The sequence below is a fragment of the Coregonus lavaretus genome, assembly GCF_964263955.1.
Source record: "Coregonus lavaretus genome assembly, chromosome: 26".
Taxonomy (NCBI): Eukaryota; Metazoa; Chordata; class Actinopteri; order Salmoniformes; family Salmonidae; genus Coregonus; species Coregonus lavaretus.
In genome coordinates this window covers 42,587,940-42,606,480 of record NC_140013.1, presented here as the reverse complement: position 1 = coordinate 42,606,480, position 18,541 = coordinate 42,587,940, and the positions used below count along the sequence as shown (strand labels likewise).

General features: G+C 40.1%; 1 protein-coding gene across 2 annotated transcripts in view; it reads right to left on the bottom strand.

The window, feature by feature from the left end:
- fndc3a (fibronectin type III domain containing 3A) overlaps positions 1-18,541 on the bottom strand; it is a 183,242-nt gene that overhangs the window by 42,507 nt on the left and 122,194 nt on the right. For both annotated transcript variants that reach the window (XM_084143025.1, XM_084143026.1), the window contains 6 exons: positions 18,170-18,317; positions 17,659-17,837; positions 16,505-16,676; positions 15,980-16,066; positions 1,636-1,774; positions 1,148-1,216 (listed from right to left, as the gene is read on the bottom strand). In XM_084143025.1, the coding sequence (XP_083999151.1) occupies positions 1,148-1,216; positions 1,636-1,774; positions 15,980-16,066; positions 16,505-16,676; positions 17,659-17,837; positions 18,170-18,317 (794 nt within the window). The remainder of the gene's footprint in view (positions 1-1,147; positions 1,217-1,635; positions 1,775-15,979; positions 16,067-16,504; positions 16,677-17,658; positions 17,838-18,169; positions 18,318-18,541) is intronic.

Here is an 18,541-nt window from a genome sequence, read left to right as displayed (position 1 = left end):
ATTGCACACAGAGTGAGTCCATGCAACTTATGTGACTTGTAAAGCAAATTCTTACTCCTGAACTTATTTAGGCTTGCCATAAACAAAGGGGTTGAACACTTATTGCCTCAAGACATTTCGGCTTTTCATTATTGAATTTGTAAATATTTCTAAAAACATAATTTCACTTTTACATTATGTGGTATTGAGTGTAGGCCAGGGACACAAAATCTCAATATAATCCATTTTAAATTCAGGCTGTAACACAACAAAATGTGGAAAAAGTCAATGGGTGTGAATACTTTCTGAAGGCACTGTATCTTGAAAACTACTGTGGGTTGCTAAAAAGCACTACACAAATAAAACAGATTACTGTTATCAAGTTTCTCCTTCTGTTTTTCTTGCTCTCTGGGGTTCAGGCTGGGTAACTGGAAAGCTCTCTGGGGTTCAGGCTGGGTAACTGGAAAGCTCTCTGGGGTTCAGGCTGGGTAACTGGAAAGCTCTCTGGGGTTCAGGCTGGGTAACTGGAAAGCTCTCTGGGGTTCAGGCTGGGTAACTGGAAAGCTCTCTCTGGGGTTCAGGCTGGGTAACTGGAAAGCTCTCTCTGGGGTTCAGGCTGGGTAACTGGAAAGCTCTCTGGGGTTCAGGCTGGTTAACTGGAAAGCTCTCTGGGGTTCAGGCTGGGTAACTGGAAAGCTCTCTGGGGTTCAGGCTGGGTAACTGGAAAGCTCTCTGGGGTTCAGGTTGGGTAACTGGAAAGCTCTCTGGGGTTCAGGCTGGTTAACTGGAAAGCTCTCTGGGGTTCAGGCTGGGTAACTGGAAAGCGCTTTGGGGTTCAGGCTGGGTAACTAGAAAGCGCTTTGGGGTTCAGGCTGGGTAACTGGAAAGCTCTCTGGGGTTCAGGCTGGGTAACTGGAAAGCTCTCTGGGGTTCAGGTTGGGTAACTGGAAAGCTCTCTGGGGTTCAGGCTGGTTAACTGGAAAGCTCTCTGGGGTTCAGGCTGGGTAACTGGAAAGCGCTTTGGGGTTCAGGCTGGGTAACTAGAAAGCGCTTTGGGGTTCAGGCTGGGTAACTGGAAAGCTCTCTGGGGTTCAGGCTGGGTAACTGGAAAGCTCTTACTGATGTATAAAGGGATTTATAAAATAAATGATTTGTAGTTGAAACTTACCGCTTAGTCCCTCAGATATCTCCACCACGTATTTGGTCACTTCAGCCCCTCCATTATCTTTAGGAGGTTCTAGAGAGAGAATACAACTATTCTGTCAAGTCATACAGCTTGATATCTTTACTTTCTGCTCTGGATGAACGTCTCTAACGCTCTGTTAAAGAGTCACGAGCCAGCTGGCAATATTAATAGACAATGGGATGCATCCCAAACGGCAACACCCTATTCCCTATATAGTACACTACTTTTGACCAGGCCAGTACTCTTGATCACACCAAGGGTGGCCATTGGGATCAACAGACATGAAAACAAACAAAGCTCTGGTAGCACAGATGTATCTGTGACAGGGGGTGTTGATCGGTATCACCGTTGGGAGCAGATCAGACATTTCTTTGTGTGTGTGTTGGTGATGATTGCGTGTGTGTGAGATGATGATGATGATGATGATTGCGTCTGTGTGTGCGCGTGCATGTATGTGTGTCTCTACTCACCCCATGCCAGTCTGAAGGAGTTGGGCAGTACCCTGCCTCTGATGACAGGTCTACATGGTCCCCCTGGTCTGTCTGGACAGGTAGTGAACTCTGCCACCTGACTGGGGTTACTCTTCCCCTCAGTGTTGTAGGCTGCCACCTGCAGGATGGGAGGAGATACTGCAGCAGTCAGGAATCACAATCATAGAAAAGGAAAGACTAGATATTATATATTCCACATTCCTCATCCAGGCTTTTATTGGAAGTATTTCTATATTCACAATATCACTCATCATGAGACACTCATGAATCCCATCTATCATACATTAATTGTCCAGCAGACAAATGCCAACTCTCGCCAGCGCTCACATGACTGTGTTTTGTTGATTGGCCTGTACAGAGCTAGGGAAAACACTACGATGGAAAATGAAGTGGGGGGGGGGGGGGCTGTCAAAGTTTTGACCCCTAGTTGCAGCAAACTTTCCCAAACCATCTTGCTGCTTAATGTGTAAATATATGTTCATATCAAATCAAATTGTATTTGTCACATGCCCCGAATAAAACAGGTGTGGACCTTACCGTGAAATGCTTACTTACAAGCCCTTAACCAACAATGCAGTTAAGAAAATATGTACTAAATAAACTAGAGTAAAAGAAAAATGTATAACGAAGCTATATACAGGGGGTACCGGTACAGAGTCAATGTGCGGGGGTACAGGTTAGTCCATGGAATAACGAGGCTATATACAGGGGGTACCGGTACAGAGTCAATGTGCGGGGGTACAGGTTAGTCCATGGAATAACGAGGCTATATACAGGGGGTACCGGTACAGAGTCAATGTGCGGGGGTACAGGTTAGTCCATGGAATAACGAGGCTATATACAGGGGGTACCGGTACAGAGTCAATGTGCGGGGGTACAGGTTAGTCCAGGTAATTGAGGTAATATGTACATGTAGGTGGGGTAAAGGGACTATTCCTAGATAAACAGCAAATAGCAGCAGGGTCAATGAAAATAGTAAAGGTAGCGATTAGATTAACTGTTCAGCACTCTTTAGTTTGGGGGTAGAAGCTGTCAAGGCGCCTTTTGGACCTAGACTTGGCGCTCCGGTACCGCTTGCCGTGCGGTAGCAGAGAGAACAGTCTGACTTGGGTGACTGGAGTCTTTGACAATTTTTTGGGCCTTCCTCTGACACCGCCTGGTATAGAGGTCCTGGATGGCAGGAAGCTTGGCCCCAGTGATGTACTGGACTGTATGCAATACCCTCTGTAGCACCTTACAGTCGGATGTCGAGCAGTTGTCATACCAGGCGGTGATGCAACCAGTCAGGATGCTCTCGATGGAGCAGCTGTATCACTTTTTGAGGATCTGGGGACCCATGCCAAATCTCTTCAGTCTCCTGAGGGGGAATAGGTGTTGTCGTGCCCTCTTCACGACTGTCTTTGTGTGTTTGGACCATAATAGTTTATTGGTAATGTGGACACCAAGGAACTTGATGCTCTCGACCCGCTCCACTACAGCACAGTTGATGTGAATGGGGGCCTGTTCGGCCCTCCTTTTCCTGTAGTCCACGATCAGCTCCTTTGTCTTGCTCACGTTGAGGGAGAGGTTGTCCTGGCACCACACTACCAGGTCTCTGACCTCCTCCCTATAGGCTGTCTCATCGTTGTCTGTGATCAGGCCTACCACCGTTGTGTCGTCAGCAAACTTAATGATGATGTTGGAGTCGTGCGTGGCCACGCAGTCGTGGGTGAACAGGGAGTACAGGAGGGGACTGAGCACACACCCCAGAGGGGCCTCCGTGTTGAGGATCAGCGTGGCAGATGTGTTGTTGCCTACCCTTACCACCTGGGGGCGGCCCGTCAGGAAGTCCAGGATCCAGTTGCAGAGGGAGGTGTTTAGTCCCAGGGTTCTTAGCTTAGTGATGAGCTTGGAGGGCACTATAGTGTTGAACGCTGAGCTGTAGTCAATGAACAGTATTCTCACATAGGTGTTTCTTTTGTCCAGGTGGGAAAGGGCAGTTTGGAGTGCAATTGAGATTGCGTCATCTGTGGATCTGTTGGGTAGGTATGAGAATTGGAGTGGGTCTAGGGTTTCCGGGATGATGGTGTTGACGTGAGCCATGACCAGGCTTTCAAAGCACTTCATGGCTACAGACGTGAGTGCTACAGGTCGGTAGTCATTTAGCCAAGTTATCTTGGCGTTCTTGGGCACAGGGACTATGGTGGTCTGCTTGAAACATGTAGGTATTACAGACTTGGTCAGGGAAAGGTTGAAAATGTCAGTGAAGACACTTGCTAGTTGGTCCGTGCATGATCTGAGTACTGGTCCTGGTAATCCATCTGGCCCTGCGGCCTTGTGAATGTTGACCTGTTTAAAGGTCTTACGCAAATCGGCTACGCAGAGCGTGATCACACAGTCTTATTCCTGTATTGATGCTTTGCCTGTTTGATGATTCAACTGAGGGCATAGCGGGATTTCTTATAAGCGTCCAGATTAGTTAGCTCTAGCTTTTAGCTCAGTGCGGATGTTGCTTGTTATCCATGTCTTCTGGTTGGGATATGTACAGTGGGGAGAACAAGTATTTGATACACTGCCGATTTTGCAGGTTTTCCTACTTACAAAGCATGTAGAGTTTTAGATTCCGTCTCTCACAGTTGAAGTGTACCTATGATAAAAATTACAGACCTCTTAGGCAGACCTATAACCACTGCCCACAGAATGAGGTGGAAACTGAGCTGCACTTCCTAACCTCCTGCCAAATGCATGACCACATTAGAGATCCATATTTCCCACAGACCAACAAAGAATTTGAAAACAAATCAAACAAGATTTGTGGCCCATTGGCATGACAAAAGGGCAACCAGTGGAGAACAAACAACATTGTAAATACCACCAATATTTACCTGTTTATTTAACTTCCCCTACTATTCGTACTACAACTATTTGCACATTGCTATCACTCTGATTTGAGTGTAATATTTACTGTGGTGTTGTTTTATCTCTTCTCACTTTTGTTTATTTCAATTTTATTGGCAATGTAAACAAGTTTTCCATGCCAATAAAGCCCTTTGAATTGAATTGACACAGAGAGAGAGAGAGAGAGAGAGTGAGGGGAGCAGAGAGAGTGAGGGGAGCAGAGAGACAGGGACAGAGGGAGGGAAAGTGCGCTGAAAAGTGATTCAATTCAGCCTGTATTTGACCCTGATGATTTTAACAACTAGACTTATAATCAACCCCCCCTTGCGTTGTGAGAAAACACATGTTCAGCTCCAATGGGCTGCTTGACCCCTTCCAGTCAGAGTTCACAATAAAGGCCAGTTTACCTTTTCCCACAATGCTTACCTAACTAGCCACTGATTGGCCTCCCTGTGTGAGGGATTGTGGACAGGTACTGTTACCCTGAGAGCCAGGATGAGTCCCAAATTGAACCCTTTTCCTTAAAATAGTGGACTACTTTTGACCAAGGCCCATAGGGTTCTGGTCAATAGTACTGCACTATATAGGGAATAGGGTGCCATTAGGGACATAGCCACAGCTCCACTGCAGGCAGTGGGAGGGGAGACTAGACTAATACCATTAGATCCCTGCAGTCATATGAGTCATAGACCGCTGTGTGCCAATCACCCTCCTCTCCTCATCATCCCCACTTCCTCTCCTCTCCTCTCCTCCTCCTCCCCCAGACAGTAAGACACTGATCCCTAGTCTAATTAACCCTGAAGATCAAACAGCAGTGATCAGACACCCCACGGGGCTCTACTTCTCTCTGGCTCCCACTCTTTCCTTCTACATCTCTATTGTTCCTCTCTCTGTCTCGGCATCCTCCCCCGTTGCTCTCACTTTTTCTCTCCCTCTCACTCCTCTTACCCTCTCACTTCTGTCTTTCTCGCTCTCAGTATGGCTCTAGACCAGGGGTGTCAAACGTACGGCCCGCGGGCCGGATCATTTTTTTTACGTATAAAAATGCGCAGAAATTTTTCAATAAAATAAACTGCTGTTCCAATTGCGTCCACTGGATGGCGAAATAGCAATTGTGTTAAGCAAGCAAAGTGTTTATACCGGGGCAGAGCAAGTAGGTCAAGCACGTGCAGCCAATGAGCTACTTTGTTTTGCCCGCAATATTTATTACGGCTTCTACTTTTAACATTATGTGCTTTGGCACCCTCATTGCCCCAATATGTCTCTGTCAAAAAAGAGAAAAGTGGACGCAGAGTGCAGAGTGTTCCAAGAAAAATGGTCATCCTATTTAATCACGGAATTGAATGGGAAAGCTGTATGTTTGGTGTGTTCAGAGCATGTTGCAGTGCTGAAAGAATATAACCTTCGTCGCCACTATGTGAGTCTTCATGCCGACAAATATGACAACTTTCAAGGACAGCGGAGATGAGAGAAGGTGAATGAACTGTTGGCGGGTCTGAAGAAACAGCAGTCTGTGTTTACTCACAGCCGAGACATCAGTGACGCTGCAGTGAAAGCTAGCTACCTCATTGCTAATGAAATCGCAGTGGCTTCAAAACCATTTAGTGAGGGTGAATTTGTAAAAACATGCATGATGAAGGCAGCGGAGATTGTGTGCCCTGAAAAGCGGCAGGCTTTTGCAAATATCAGCCTGACAAGAAACACAGTTGCAGACAGGATTTCCGATCTTTCAGTGGATTTGGACAGCCAGTTGAAGCAAAAAGTAAAGTCATTTATTGCGTTTTCGGTTGCAATTGATGAAAGCACGGACATTACAGATGTTGCACAACTGGCCATTTTTTCATCCGCGGAGTTGATGACACATTGACCGTCACCGAGGAGTTCGTGGAGTTGGTGCCGATGACAGATACAACGACAGCAGCTGATATTTTTACCGCACTCGTCGGCGCGCTGGACAGGGTCGGAGTGGACTGGTCCCGCGCTGTCAGCCTGGCTACAGATGGTGCGCCCTCAATGATCGGGAAAAAAGCAGGCGTTGTGACAAAGTTCAGAGAGAAAGTGCAATCTGCAAATGGAGGACGTGATTTTTTGACTTTTCACTGTATTTTGCACCTGGAGGCTTTGTGTTGCAAGTCATTAAAGATGGATAACGTCATGAAGGTGGTCATCCAAACTGTTAATTTCATCCGATCCAGAAGCCTGAATCACCGTCAGTTTGACAGCCTTCTCAGAGAGAAAGACCACATCTATGGCCTGCCATACCACACTGAGGTAAGATGGTTAAGCCGAGGTGCTGTGCTGAGGCGTTTCTTTGATTTACGAGAAGAAATTGAACAGTTCATGGAAGAAAAGGGCAAACCAGTGTTAGAATTTCATTCCGCAGAATGGATGCCGGACCTTGCATTTATGGTGGATGTTACAGAGCACCTGAATAACTTGAACAAACAGCTGCAAGGGTGCAACAAAGTTGTGAAGCTGTCATTGTGGGAGACGCAACTTGCCGGTGGTGATGCAGCTCACTTCCCCTGTCTGAAAAATGTGTGCGCGACCCAACATGTGGCAGACATGAAGCGGTTCAAAGATAAAATAACTGGACTGTTACGGGAGATTGAGCAACGCTTTCAGATTTATGTTTATATGTTTTTATGTTGATGTGCTATTGTTTTTAATTGATTTTATTTTATTTGTATATTTAACCTATTCTTGACTCTGTGGTTCTTGCACTTGTTTGGGGAACAGGATTTCATTATTTTTATCTACATTTCTGCCTGAGAAATGACACCCTGATATAGTTATGTGATCTGTGAAACAGTTCTGTTAATCACTGAGGCATTGTGTGTTTGTGTGTTCTTTTTCTTTAGAATTTTCAAATAAACTTGACGTGTTTTATGATTAATAGTGATGTTGTGCTTGTACTATTTTGGACACACTGTCCTCAGGCTCCAGCTTTATGTTGTATGTTGATCGTATTAAAACAAAGAAAACAATCTGAAGTTGTTGTTTTTAAGTTATATATATACCATGATTTTTCCGGTCCGGCGCACTTGGGAATAGATTTTCCTCCATGTGGCCCCTGAGCTAAAATGAGTTTGACACCCCTGCTCTAGACTCTTACTGTATTAGTTGTATGACTATAGACTGTATTAGTTGTATGACTATAGACTGTATTAGTTGTATGACTATAGACTGTATTAGTTGTATGACTATAGACTGTATCAGTTGTATGACTCTATAGACTGTATTAGTTGTATGACTCTATAGACTGTATTAGTTGTATTACTCTATAGACTGTATTAGTTGTATGACTCTATAGACTGTATTAGTTGTATGACTCTATAGACTGTATTAGTTGTATGACTCTAGAATCTTACTGTATTAGTTGTATGACTATAGACTCTTACTGTATTAGTTGTATGGCTCTATAGACTGTATTAGTTGTATGACTATAGACTGTATTAGTTGTATGACTATAGACTGTATCAGTTGTATGACTCTATAGACTGTATTAGTTGTATTACTATATAGACTGTATTAGTTGTATGACTCTATAGACTGTATTAGTTGTATGACTCTAGACTCTTACTGTATTAGTTGTATGACTATAGACTCTTACTGTTTTAGTTGTATGGCTCTATAGACTGTATTAGTTGTATGACTATAGACTGTATTAGTTGTATGACTATAGACTGTATTAGTTGTCTGACTCTATAGACTGTATTAGTTGTATGACTATAGACTGTATTAGTTGTATGACTATAGACTGTATCAGTTGTATGACTATAGACTGTATTAGTTGTATGGCTCTATAGACTGTTTTAGTTGTATGACTCTATAGACTGTATTAGTTGTATGACTATAGACTTACTGTATTAGTTGTATGACTATAGACTCTTACTGTTTTAGTTGTATGGCTCTATAGACTGTATTAGTTGTATGACTATAGACTGTATTAGTTGTATGACTATAGACTGTATTAGTTGTCTGACTCTATAGACTGTATTAGTTGTATGACTATAGACTGTATTAGTTGTATGACTATAGACTGTATCAGTTGTATGACTATAGACTGTTTTAGTTGTATGACTCTATAGACTGTATTAGTTGTATGACTCTATAGACTGTATTAGTTGTATGACTATAGACTCTTACTGTTTTAGTTGTATGACTCTAGACTCTTACTGTTTTAGTTGTATGACTCTATAGACTGTATTAGTTGTATGGCTCTAGACTCTTACTGTTTTAGTTGTATGACTATAGACTGTATTAGTTGTATGACTATAGACTGTATTAGTTGTATGACTCTATAGACTGTATTAGTTGTATGACTATAGACTGTATTAGTTGTATGACTCTATAGACTGTATTAGTTGTATGACTATAGACTGTATTAGTTGTATGACTCTATAGACTGTATTAGTTGTATGACTATAGACTGTATTAGTTGTATTACTCTATAGACTGTATTAGTTGTATGACTCTATAGACTGTATTAGTTGTATGACTATAGACTGTATTAGTTGTATGACTCTATAGACTGTATTAGTTGTATGACTCTATAGACTGTATTAGTTGTATGACTATAGACTGTATTAGTTGTATGACTCTATAGACTGTATTAGTTGTATGACTATAGACTGTATTAGTTGTATTACTCTATAGACTGTATTAGTTGTATGGCTCTATAGACTGTATTAGTTGTATGGCTCTAGACTCTTACTGTATTAGTTGTATGACTCTATAGACTGTATTAGTTGTATGACTATAGACTGTATTAGTTGTATGACTATAGACTGTATTAGTTGTATGACTATAGACTGTATTAGTTGTATGACTATAAACTGTATTAGTTGTATGACTCTATAGACTGTATTAGTTGTATGACTATAGACTGTATTAGTTGTATGACTCTATAGACTGTATTAGTTGTATTACTCTATAGACTGTATTAGTTGTATGACTCTATAGACTGTATTAGTTGTATGACTCTATAGACTGTATTAGTTGTATTACTCTATAGACTGTATTAGTTGTATGACTCTATAGACTGTATTAGTTGTATGACTCTATAGACTGTATTAGTTGTATGACTCTATAGACTGTATTAGTTGTATGGCTCTAGACTCTTACTGTATTAGTTGTATGGCTCTAGACTCTTACTGTTTTAGTTGTATGGCTCTATAGACTGTATTAGTTGTATGACTATAGACGGTATTAGTTGTATGACTATAGACTGTATCAGTTGTATGACTCTATAGACTGTATTAGTTGTATGACTCTATAGACTGTATTAGTTGTATGACTCTAGACTCTTACTGTATTAGTTGTATGGCTCTAGACTCTTACTGTTTTAGTTGTATGGCTCTATAGACTGTATTAGTTGTATGACTATAGACGGTATTAGTTGTATGACTATAGACTGTATCAGTTGTATGACTCTATAGACTGTATTAGTTGTATGACTCTATAGACTGTATTAGTTGTATGACTCTATAGACTGTATTAGTTGTATTACTCTATAGACTGTATTAGTTGTATGACTATAGACTGTATTAGTTGTATGACTCTATAGACTGTATTAGTTGTATGACTCTATAGACTGTATTAGTTGTATTACTCTATAGACTGTATTAGTTGTATTACTCTATAGACTGTATTAGTTGTATGACTATAGACGGTATTAGTTGTATGACTATAGACTGTATCAGTTGTATGACTCTATAGACTGTATTAGTTGTATGACTCTATAGACTGTATTAGTTGTATTACTCTATAGACTGTATTAGTTGTATTACTCTATAGACTGTATTAGTTGTATGACTCTAGACTCTTACTGTATTAGTTGTATGGCTCTAGACTCTTACTGTTTTAGTTGTATGGCTCTATAGACTGTATTAGTTGTATGACTATAGACTGTATTAGTTGTATGACTATAGACTGTATCAGTTGTATGACTCTATAGACTGTATTAGTTGTATTACTCTATAGACTGTATTAGTTGTATGGCTCTATAGACTGTATTAGTTGTATGACTATAGACTGTATTAGTTGTATGGCTCTATAGACTGTTTTAGTTGTATGACTCTATAGACTGTATTAGTTGTATGACTCTATAGACTGTATTAGTTGTATGACTCTATAGACTGTATTAGTTGTATGACTCTATAGACTGTATTAGTTGTATGACTATAGACTCTTACTGTTTTAGTTGTATGACTCTAGACTCTTACTGTTTTAGTTGTATGACTATAGACTGTATGAGTTGTATGGCTCTAGACTCTTACTGTTTTAGTTGTATGACTCTATAGACTGTTTTAGTTGTATGACTCTATAGGACTGTATTAGTTGTATGACTCTATAGACTGTATCAGTTGTATGACTATAGACTGTAATAGTTGTATGACTCTATAGACTGTATTAGTTGTATGACTCTATAGACTGTATTAGTTGTATGACTCTATAGACTGTATTAGTTTTATGACTATATACTGTATTAGTTGTATGACTCTATAGACTGTATTAGTTGTATGACTATAGACTGTATTAGTTGTATTACTCTATAGACTGTATTAGTTGTATGGCTCTATAGACTGTATTAGTTGTATGACTATAGACTCTTACTGTTTTAGTTGTATGACTCTAGACTCTTACTGTTTTAGTTGTATGACTCTATAGACTGTATTAGTTGTATGGCTCTAGACTCTTACTGTTTTAGTTGTATGACTCTAGACTCTTACTGTTTTAGTTGTATGACTATAGACTGTATGAGTTGTATGGCTCTAGACTCTTACTGTTTTAGTTGTATGACTATAGACTGTATGAGTTGTATGGCTCTATAGACTGTTTTAGTTGTATGACTCTATAGACTGTTTTAGTTGTATGACTCTATAGGACTGTATTAGTTGTATGACTCTATAGACTGTATTAGTTGTATGACTCTATAGACTGTATCAGTTGTATGACTCTATAGACTGTATTAGTTGTATGACTCTATAGACTGTATTAGTTGTATGACTCTATAGACTGTATTAGTTGTATGACTCTATAGACTGTTTTAGTTGTATGACTCTATAGGACTGTATTAGTTGTATGACTATAGACGGTATTAGTTGTATGACTATAGACTGTATCAGTTGTATGACTCTATAGACTGTATTAGTTGTATGACTCTATAGACTGTATTAGTTGTATTACTCTATAGACTGTATTAGTTGTATGACTCTATAGACTGTATCAGTTGTATGACTCTATAGACTGTATTAGTTGTATGACTCTATAGACTGTATTAGTTGTATTACGCTATAGACTGTATTAGTTGTATGACTCTATAGACTGTATTAGTTGTATGACTCTAGACTCTTACTGTATTAGTTGTATGACTATAGACTCTTACTGTATTAGTTGTATGGCTCTAGACTCTTACTGTTTTAGTTGTATGGCTCTATAGACTGTATTAGTTGTATGACTATAGACTGTATTAGTTGTATGACTATAGACTGTATCAGTTGTATGACTCTATAGACTGTATTAGTTGTATTACTCTATAGACTGTATTAGTTGTATGGCTCTATAGACTGTATTAGTTGTATGACTATAGACTGTATTAGTTGTATGACTCTATAGACTGTATTAGTTGTATGACTCTATAGACTGTATTAGTTGTATGACTATAGACTGTATTAGTTGTATGACTCTATAGACTGTATTAGTTGTATGACTATAGACTGTATTAGTTGTATTACTCTATAGACTGTATTAGTTGTATGGCTCTATAGACTGTATTAGTTGTATGGCTCTAGACTCTTACTGTATTAGTTGTATGACTCTATAGACTGTATTAGTTGTATGACTATAGACTGTATTAGTTGTATGACTATAGACTGTATTAGTTGTATTACTCTATAGACTGTATTAGTTGTATGACTCTATAGACTGTATTAGTTGTATGACTCTATAGACTGTATTAGTTGTATGACTCTATAGACTGTATTAGTTGTATGACTATAGACTGTATTAGTTGTATGACTCTATAGACTGTATTAGTTGTATGACTCTATAGACTGTATTAGTTGTATGACTATAGACTGTATTAGTTGTATGACTATAGACTGTATTAGTTGTATGACTATAGACTGTATCAGTTGTATGACTCTATAGACTGTATTAGTTGTATGACTCTATAGACAGTATTAGTTGTATGACTCTATAGACTGTATTAGTTGTATGGCTCTATAGACTATTAGTTGTATGGCTCTAGACTCTTACTGTATTAGTTGTATTACTCTATAGACTGTATTAGTTGTATGACTCTATAGACTGTATTAGTTGTATGACTCTAGACTCTTACTGTATTAGTTGTATGGCTCTAGACTCTTACTGTTTTAGTTGTATGACTCTATAGACTGTATGAGTTGTATGACTCTAGACTCTTACTGTATTAGTTGTATGACTATAGACTCTTACTGTTTTAGTTGTATGGCTCTATAGACTGTATTAGTTGTATGACTATAGACTGTATCAGTTGTATGACTCTATAGACTGTATTAGTTGTATTACTATATAGACTGTATTAGTTGTATGACTCTATAGACTGTATTAGTTGTATGACTCTAGACTCTTACTGTATTAGTTGTATGACTATAGACTCTTACTGTTTTAGTTGTATGGCTCTATAGACTGTATTAGTTGTATGACTATAGACTGTATTAGTTGTATGACTATAGACTGTATTAGTTGTCTGACTCTATAGACTGTATTAGTTGTATGACTATAGACTGTATTAGTTGTATGACTATAGACTGTATCAGTTGTATGACTATAGACTGTATCAGTTGTATGACTCTATAGACTGTATTAGTTGTATTACTCTATAGGACTGTTTTAGTTGTATGACTCTATAGACTGTATTAGTTGTATGACTCTATAGACTGTATTAGTTGTATGACTATAGACTTACTGTTTTAGTTGTATGGCTCTAGACTCACTGTTTTAGTTGTATGACTCTATAGACTGTATTAGTTGTATGACTATAGACTCTTACTGTTTTAGTTGTATGACTCTAGACTCTTACTGTTTTAGTTGTATGACTCTATAGACTATTAGTTGTATGGCTCTAGACTCTTACTGTTTTAGTTGTATGACTATAGACTGTATTAGTTGTATGACTCTATAGACTGTATTAGTTGTATGACTCTATAGACTGTATTAGTTGTATGACTATAGACTGTATTAGTTGTATGACTCTATAGACTGTATTAGTTGTATGACTCTATAGACTGTATTAGTTGTATGACTATAGACTGTATTAGTTGTATGACTATAGACTGTATTAGTTGTATGACTATAGACTGTATTAGTTGTATGGCTCTATAGACTGTATTAGTTGTATGGCTCTAGACTCTTACTGTATTAGTTTTATGACTCTATAGACTGTATTAGTTGTATGACTATAGACTGTATTAGTTGTATGGCTCTATAGACTGTATTAGATGTATGACTCTATAGACTGTATTAGTTGTATGACTCTATAGACTGTATTAGTTGTATGACTATAGACTGTATTAGTTGTATGACTATAAACTGTATTAGTTGTATGACTCTATAGACTGTATTAGTTGTATGACTATAGACTGTATTAGTTGTATGACTCTATAGACTGTATTAGTTGTATTACTCTATAGACTGTATTAGTTGTATGACTCTATAGACTGTATTAGTTGTATGACTCTATAGACTGTATTAGTTGTATGACTATAGACTGTATTAGTTGTATGACTCTATAGACTGTATTAGTTGTATGACTCTATAGACTGTATTAGTTGTATGACTATAGACTGTATTAGTTGTATGACTCTATAGACTGTATTAGTTGTATGGCTCTAGACTCTTACTGTATTAGTTGTATTACTCTATAGACTGTATTAGTTGTATGACTCTATAGACTGTATTAGTTGTATTACTCTATAGACTGTATTAGTTGTATGACTCTAGACTCTTACTGTATTAGTTGTATGGCTCTAGACTCTTACTGTTTTAGTTGTATGGCTCTATAGACTGTATTAGTTGTATGACTATAGACGGTATTAGTTGTATGACTATAGACTGTATCAGTTGTATGACTCTATAGACTGTATTAGTTGTATGACTCTATAGACTGTATTAGTTGTATTACTCTATAGACTGTATTAGTTGTATGACTCTATAGACTGTATTAGTTGTATGGCTCTATAGACTGTATTAGTTGTATGACTCTATAGACTGTATCAGTTGTATGACTCTATAGACTGTATTAGTTGTATGACTCTATAGACTGTATTAGTTGTATGACTCTAGACTCTTACTGTATTAGTTGTATGACTATAGACTCTTACTGTATTAGTTGTATGGCTCTATAGACTGTATTAGTTGTATGACTATAGACTGTATTAGTTGTATGACTATAGACTGTATCAGTTGTATGACTCTATAGACTGTATTAGTTGTATTACTCTATAGACTGTATTAGTTGTATGGCTCTATAGACTGTATTAGTTGTATGACTATAGACTGTATTAGTTGTATGGCTCTATAGACTGTTTTAGTTGTATGACTCTATAGACTGTATTAGTTGTATGACTCTATAGACTGTATTAGTTGTATGGCTCTATAGACTGTATTAGTTGTATGACTCTATAGACTGTATTAGTTGTATGACTATAGACTGTATTAGTTGTATGACTATAGACTGTATCAGTTGTATGACTCTATAGACTGTATTAGTTGTATGACTCTATAGACTGTATTAGTTGTATGACTCTATAGACTGTATTAGTTGTATGACTATAGACTGTATTATTTGTATGACTCTATAGACTGTATCAGTTGTATGACTATAGACTGTATTAGTTGTATGACTATAGACTGTATTATTTGTATGACTCTGTAGACTGTATTAGTTGTATGACTCTATAGACTGTATTAGTTGTATGACTATAGACTGTATTAGTTGTATGACTCTATAGACTGTATTAGTTGTATGACTATAGACTGTATTAGTTGTATGACTATAGACTGTATTAGTTGTATGACTCTATAGACTGTATTAGTTGTATGACTCTATAGACTATCAGTTGTATGACTATAGACTGTATTAGTTGTATGACTATAGACTGTATTATTTGTATGACTCTATAGACTGTATCAGTTGTATGACTATAGACTGTATTATTTGTATGACTCTATAGACTGTATCAGTTGTATGACTCTATAGACTGTATTAGTTGTATGACTATAGACTGTATTAGTTGTATGACTATAGACTGTATTAGTTGTATGACTATAGACTGTATTAGTTGTATGACTCTATAGACTGTATCAGTTGTATGACTATATAGACTGTATTAGTTGTATGACTCTATAGACTGTATTAGTTGTATGACTATAGACTGACTTGTCCCAGAGTGTCTCTTACCCTGAACTTGTACTTGGTGCTCCTGAGCAGGTTCTTGACAGTGCAGGACAGCTCATCGCCATCATAGCTGGGCTGGAAGCCATAACCCTGGGGACACAGAGGACACAGAGGGGACAAAGACTAGCTGAGTCCATCTTCAAATTCAAACACTGTCTGATACACACAGACAGTTTTAGAGGAGAGAAACATTTAAAGGGACTAGAATAGAAGCGAATACTAGTCATGTCTCTTTATGACAGTACAGTTTCAAGGTTCAGGGTAACGTTAGCTGACTGATCTGTACCTCATCAGTATGTTATGTCATATGATTGATTGATTGACTGATTGACCCATACCTCGTCCTCATCAGTATTTTATGTCATATGATTGATTGACTGATTGATTGATCCAAACCTCGTCCTCATCAGTATGTTATGTCATATGATTGATTGATTGATTGATTGACTGATTGATTGATCCAAACCTCGTCCTCATCAGTATGTTATGTCATATGATTGATTGATTGATTGACTGATTGATCCATACCTCGTCCTCATCCATCTCCAGGCTGTAGAAGATGTCGTCCTCCTTGGGGGAAGTGGAGGGTCTCTGCCAGGTCAGACACAACCACGTCACCCCCGCCTTCACCAGCTCTGGGGGGAGGGGGGGAGAGGGCACGCTGCACGACGTATACAGGTCCACTGCCTCAGAGAACTCACTAACAGAGACAAAGGAAAAAATTAAGAGAAAAGAGGAGAGAGGGGAGAGAGGAGAGAGAAGGAGAGAGGAGAGAAGGAGAGAGGGGAGGGAGGAGGGGGAGAGAGAAGGAGAGGGGGGAGGGAGGAGAGAAGGGAGGGAGGAGAGGGGGAGAGAAGGAGAGAAGGGAGGGAGGAGAGGGGGAGAGAAGGAGAGAGGGAGGGAGTAGAGGGGGGAGAGGAGAGAGAAGGAGAGAGTGGAGAGAAGGGAGGGAGGGGGGGAGAAGGAGAGAGGGGAGGAGAGGAGGGAGGAGAGGAGAGAGGGGAGAGAAGGAGAGAGAGGAGAGAAGGAGAGGGGGAGAGAAGGAGAGGGGGAGAGAAGGAGAGGGGGAGAGAAGGAGAGGGGGAGGGAGGGGAGAGGGGGAGAGAAGGAGAGAGGGAGAGAGGGGAGGGAGGAGAGAGGGAGAGAGGGGAGAGAAGGAGAGAGGAGAGCTGGGAGGGAAGAGAGAAGGAGAGAGGGGAGGGAGAAGAGGGGGGGAGAGAGGGGAGGGGGGGAGAGAGAAGGAGAGAGGGGAGAAAAGGGAGGGAGGAGGGGGGAGAAGGAGAGAGAAGGATAGAGGGGAGAGAAGGAAGGGAGGAGAGAGGAGAGGGGAGGGGAGGAGAGAGGAGAGGGGAGGGGAGGGGAGGGGAGGAGAGAGGAGAGGGGAGGGGAGGAGAGAGGGGAGGGAGGAGAGGGAGGAGAGAGGGGAGGGAGGAGAGAGGGGAGGGAGGGAGGAGAGAGGGGAGGGAAGGAGAGAAGGAGAGAGGGGTGAAGGACAGGAAAGACCATTTCAGAACTGAAATGTAGACCCAAAACAGAAAGTCCTCAAATCTACATATTACAGGGCCTTTAACACATTTTATAAAAGAGCCAAGGAGAGACTACACAGACTGCTGTAGACAGTCTTTAGTTGTCATTTTCAAACACTGTGTCCAGGAGGAAATAGCGTTGAGTTGGCCACGTACCTGACACCCATGTCGTTTTTGGCTGCGAGGCGGAAGGAGTATCTTGAAGCTGGAGAGAGCTTGGTGACACGATACTGCTTCTGGGGTCCATAGTAACACTGCTCATATCCCCCGGTGCCCTTACCCTCGTCCCACTGAAGGATGTAGTTTTGGATTTTAGAGCCGTTGTCACATGGGGCCTGTGAAAGGAAGACATCTTGATTACTCTCAATAACATCACATTCATTCCAGGCCCAGTGGTGCATACTCACAATTCACTAAACACAATGGCCAAACTAACAAGTACACAACACACAAAAATGTCCCATCCCTGGTAGCTAGCATCCACTGTGCTCTTGAAACCACAACAGTTACAGTATATTCAAATACATTTTAGTCATTTAGCAGACGCTCTTATCCAGAGCGACTTACAGTTAGTGAGTGCATACATTATTATTTTTTTCATACAAATAGTATTTCCATGAGGTCCGGGGTAAAAAGCATGAATAGGCCTCTACAATAGCTCCATCACCTTCCACTGCAGGACCAGGATGCTGCTCTTGGAGCCGCTAGTCTTTCTGGGGGGGCTGGGGGGGTCCGGTTCGCAGCTCCGGGTGGTGAAGGCTACTGCCTCCGACGGACTACCCTGCACACACTGCCCTGCACACACAGCCATGACCCTGGAGAGAGAGACAGAGAGATAGTGGGCACACACAGCCATGACCCTGGAGAGAGAGACAGAGAGATAGTGGGCACTACAGCCATGACCCTGGAGAGAGAGACAGAGAGATAGTGGGCACTACAGCCATGACCCTGGAGAGAGAGAGACAGAGAGATAGTGGGCACTACAGCCATGACCCTGGAGAGAGAGACAGAGAGATAGTGGGCACTACAGCCATGACCC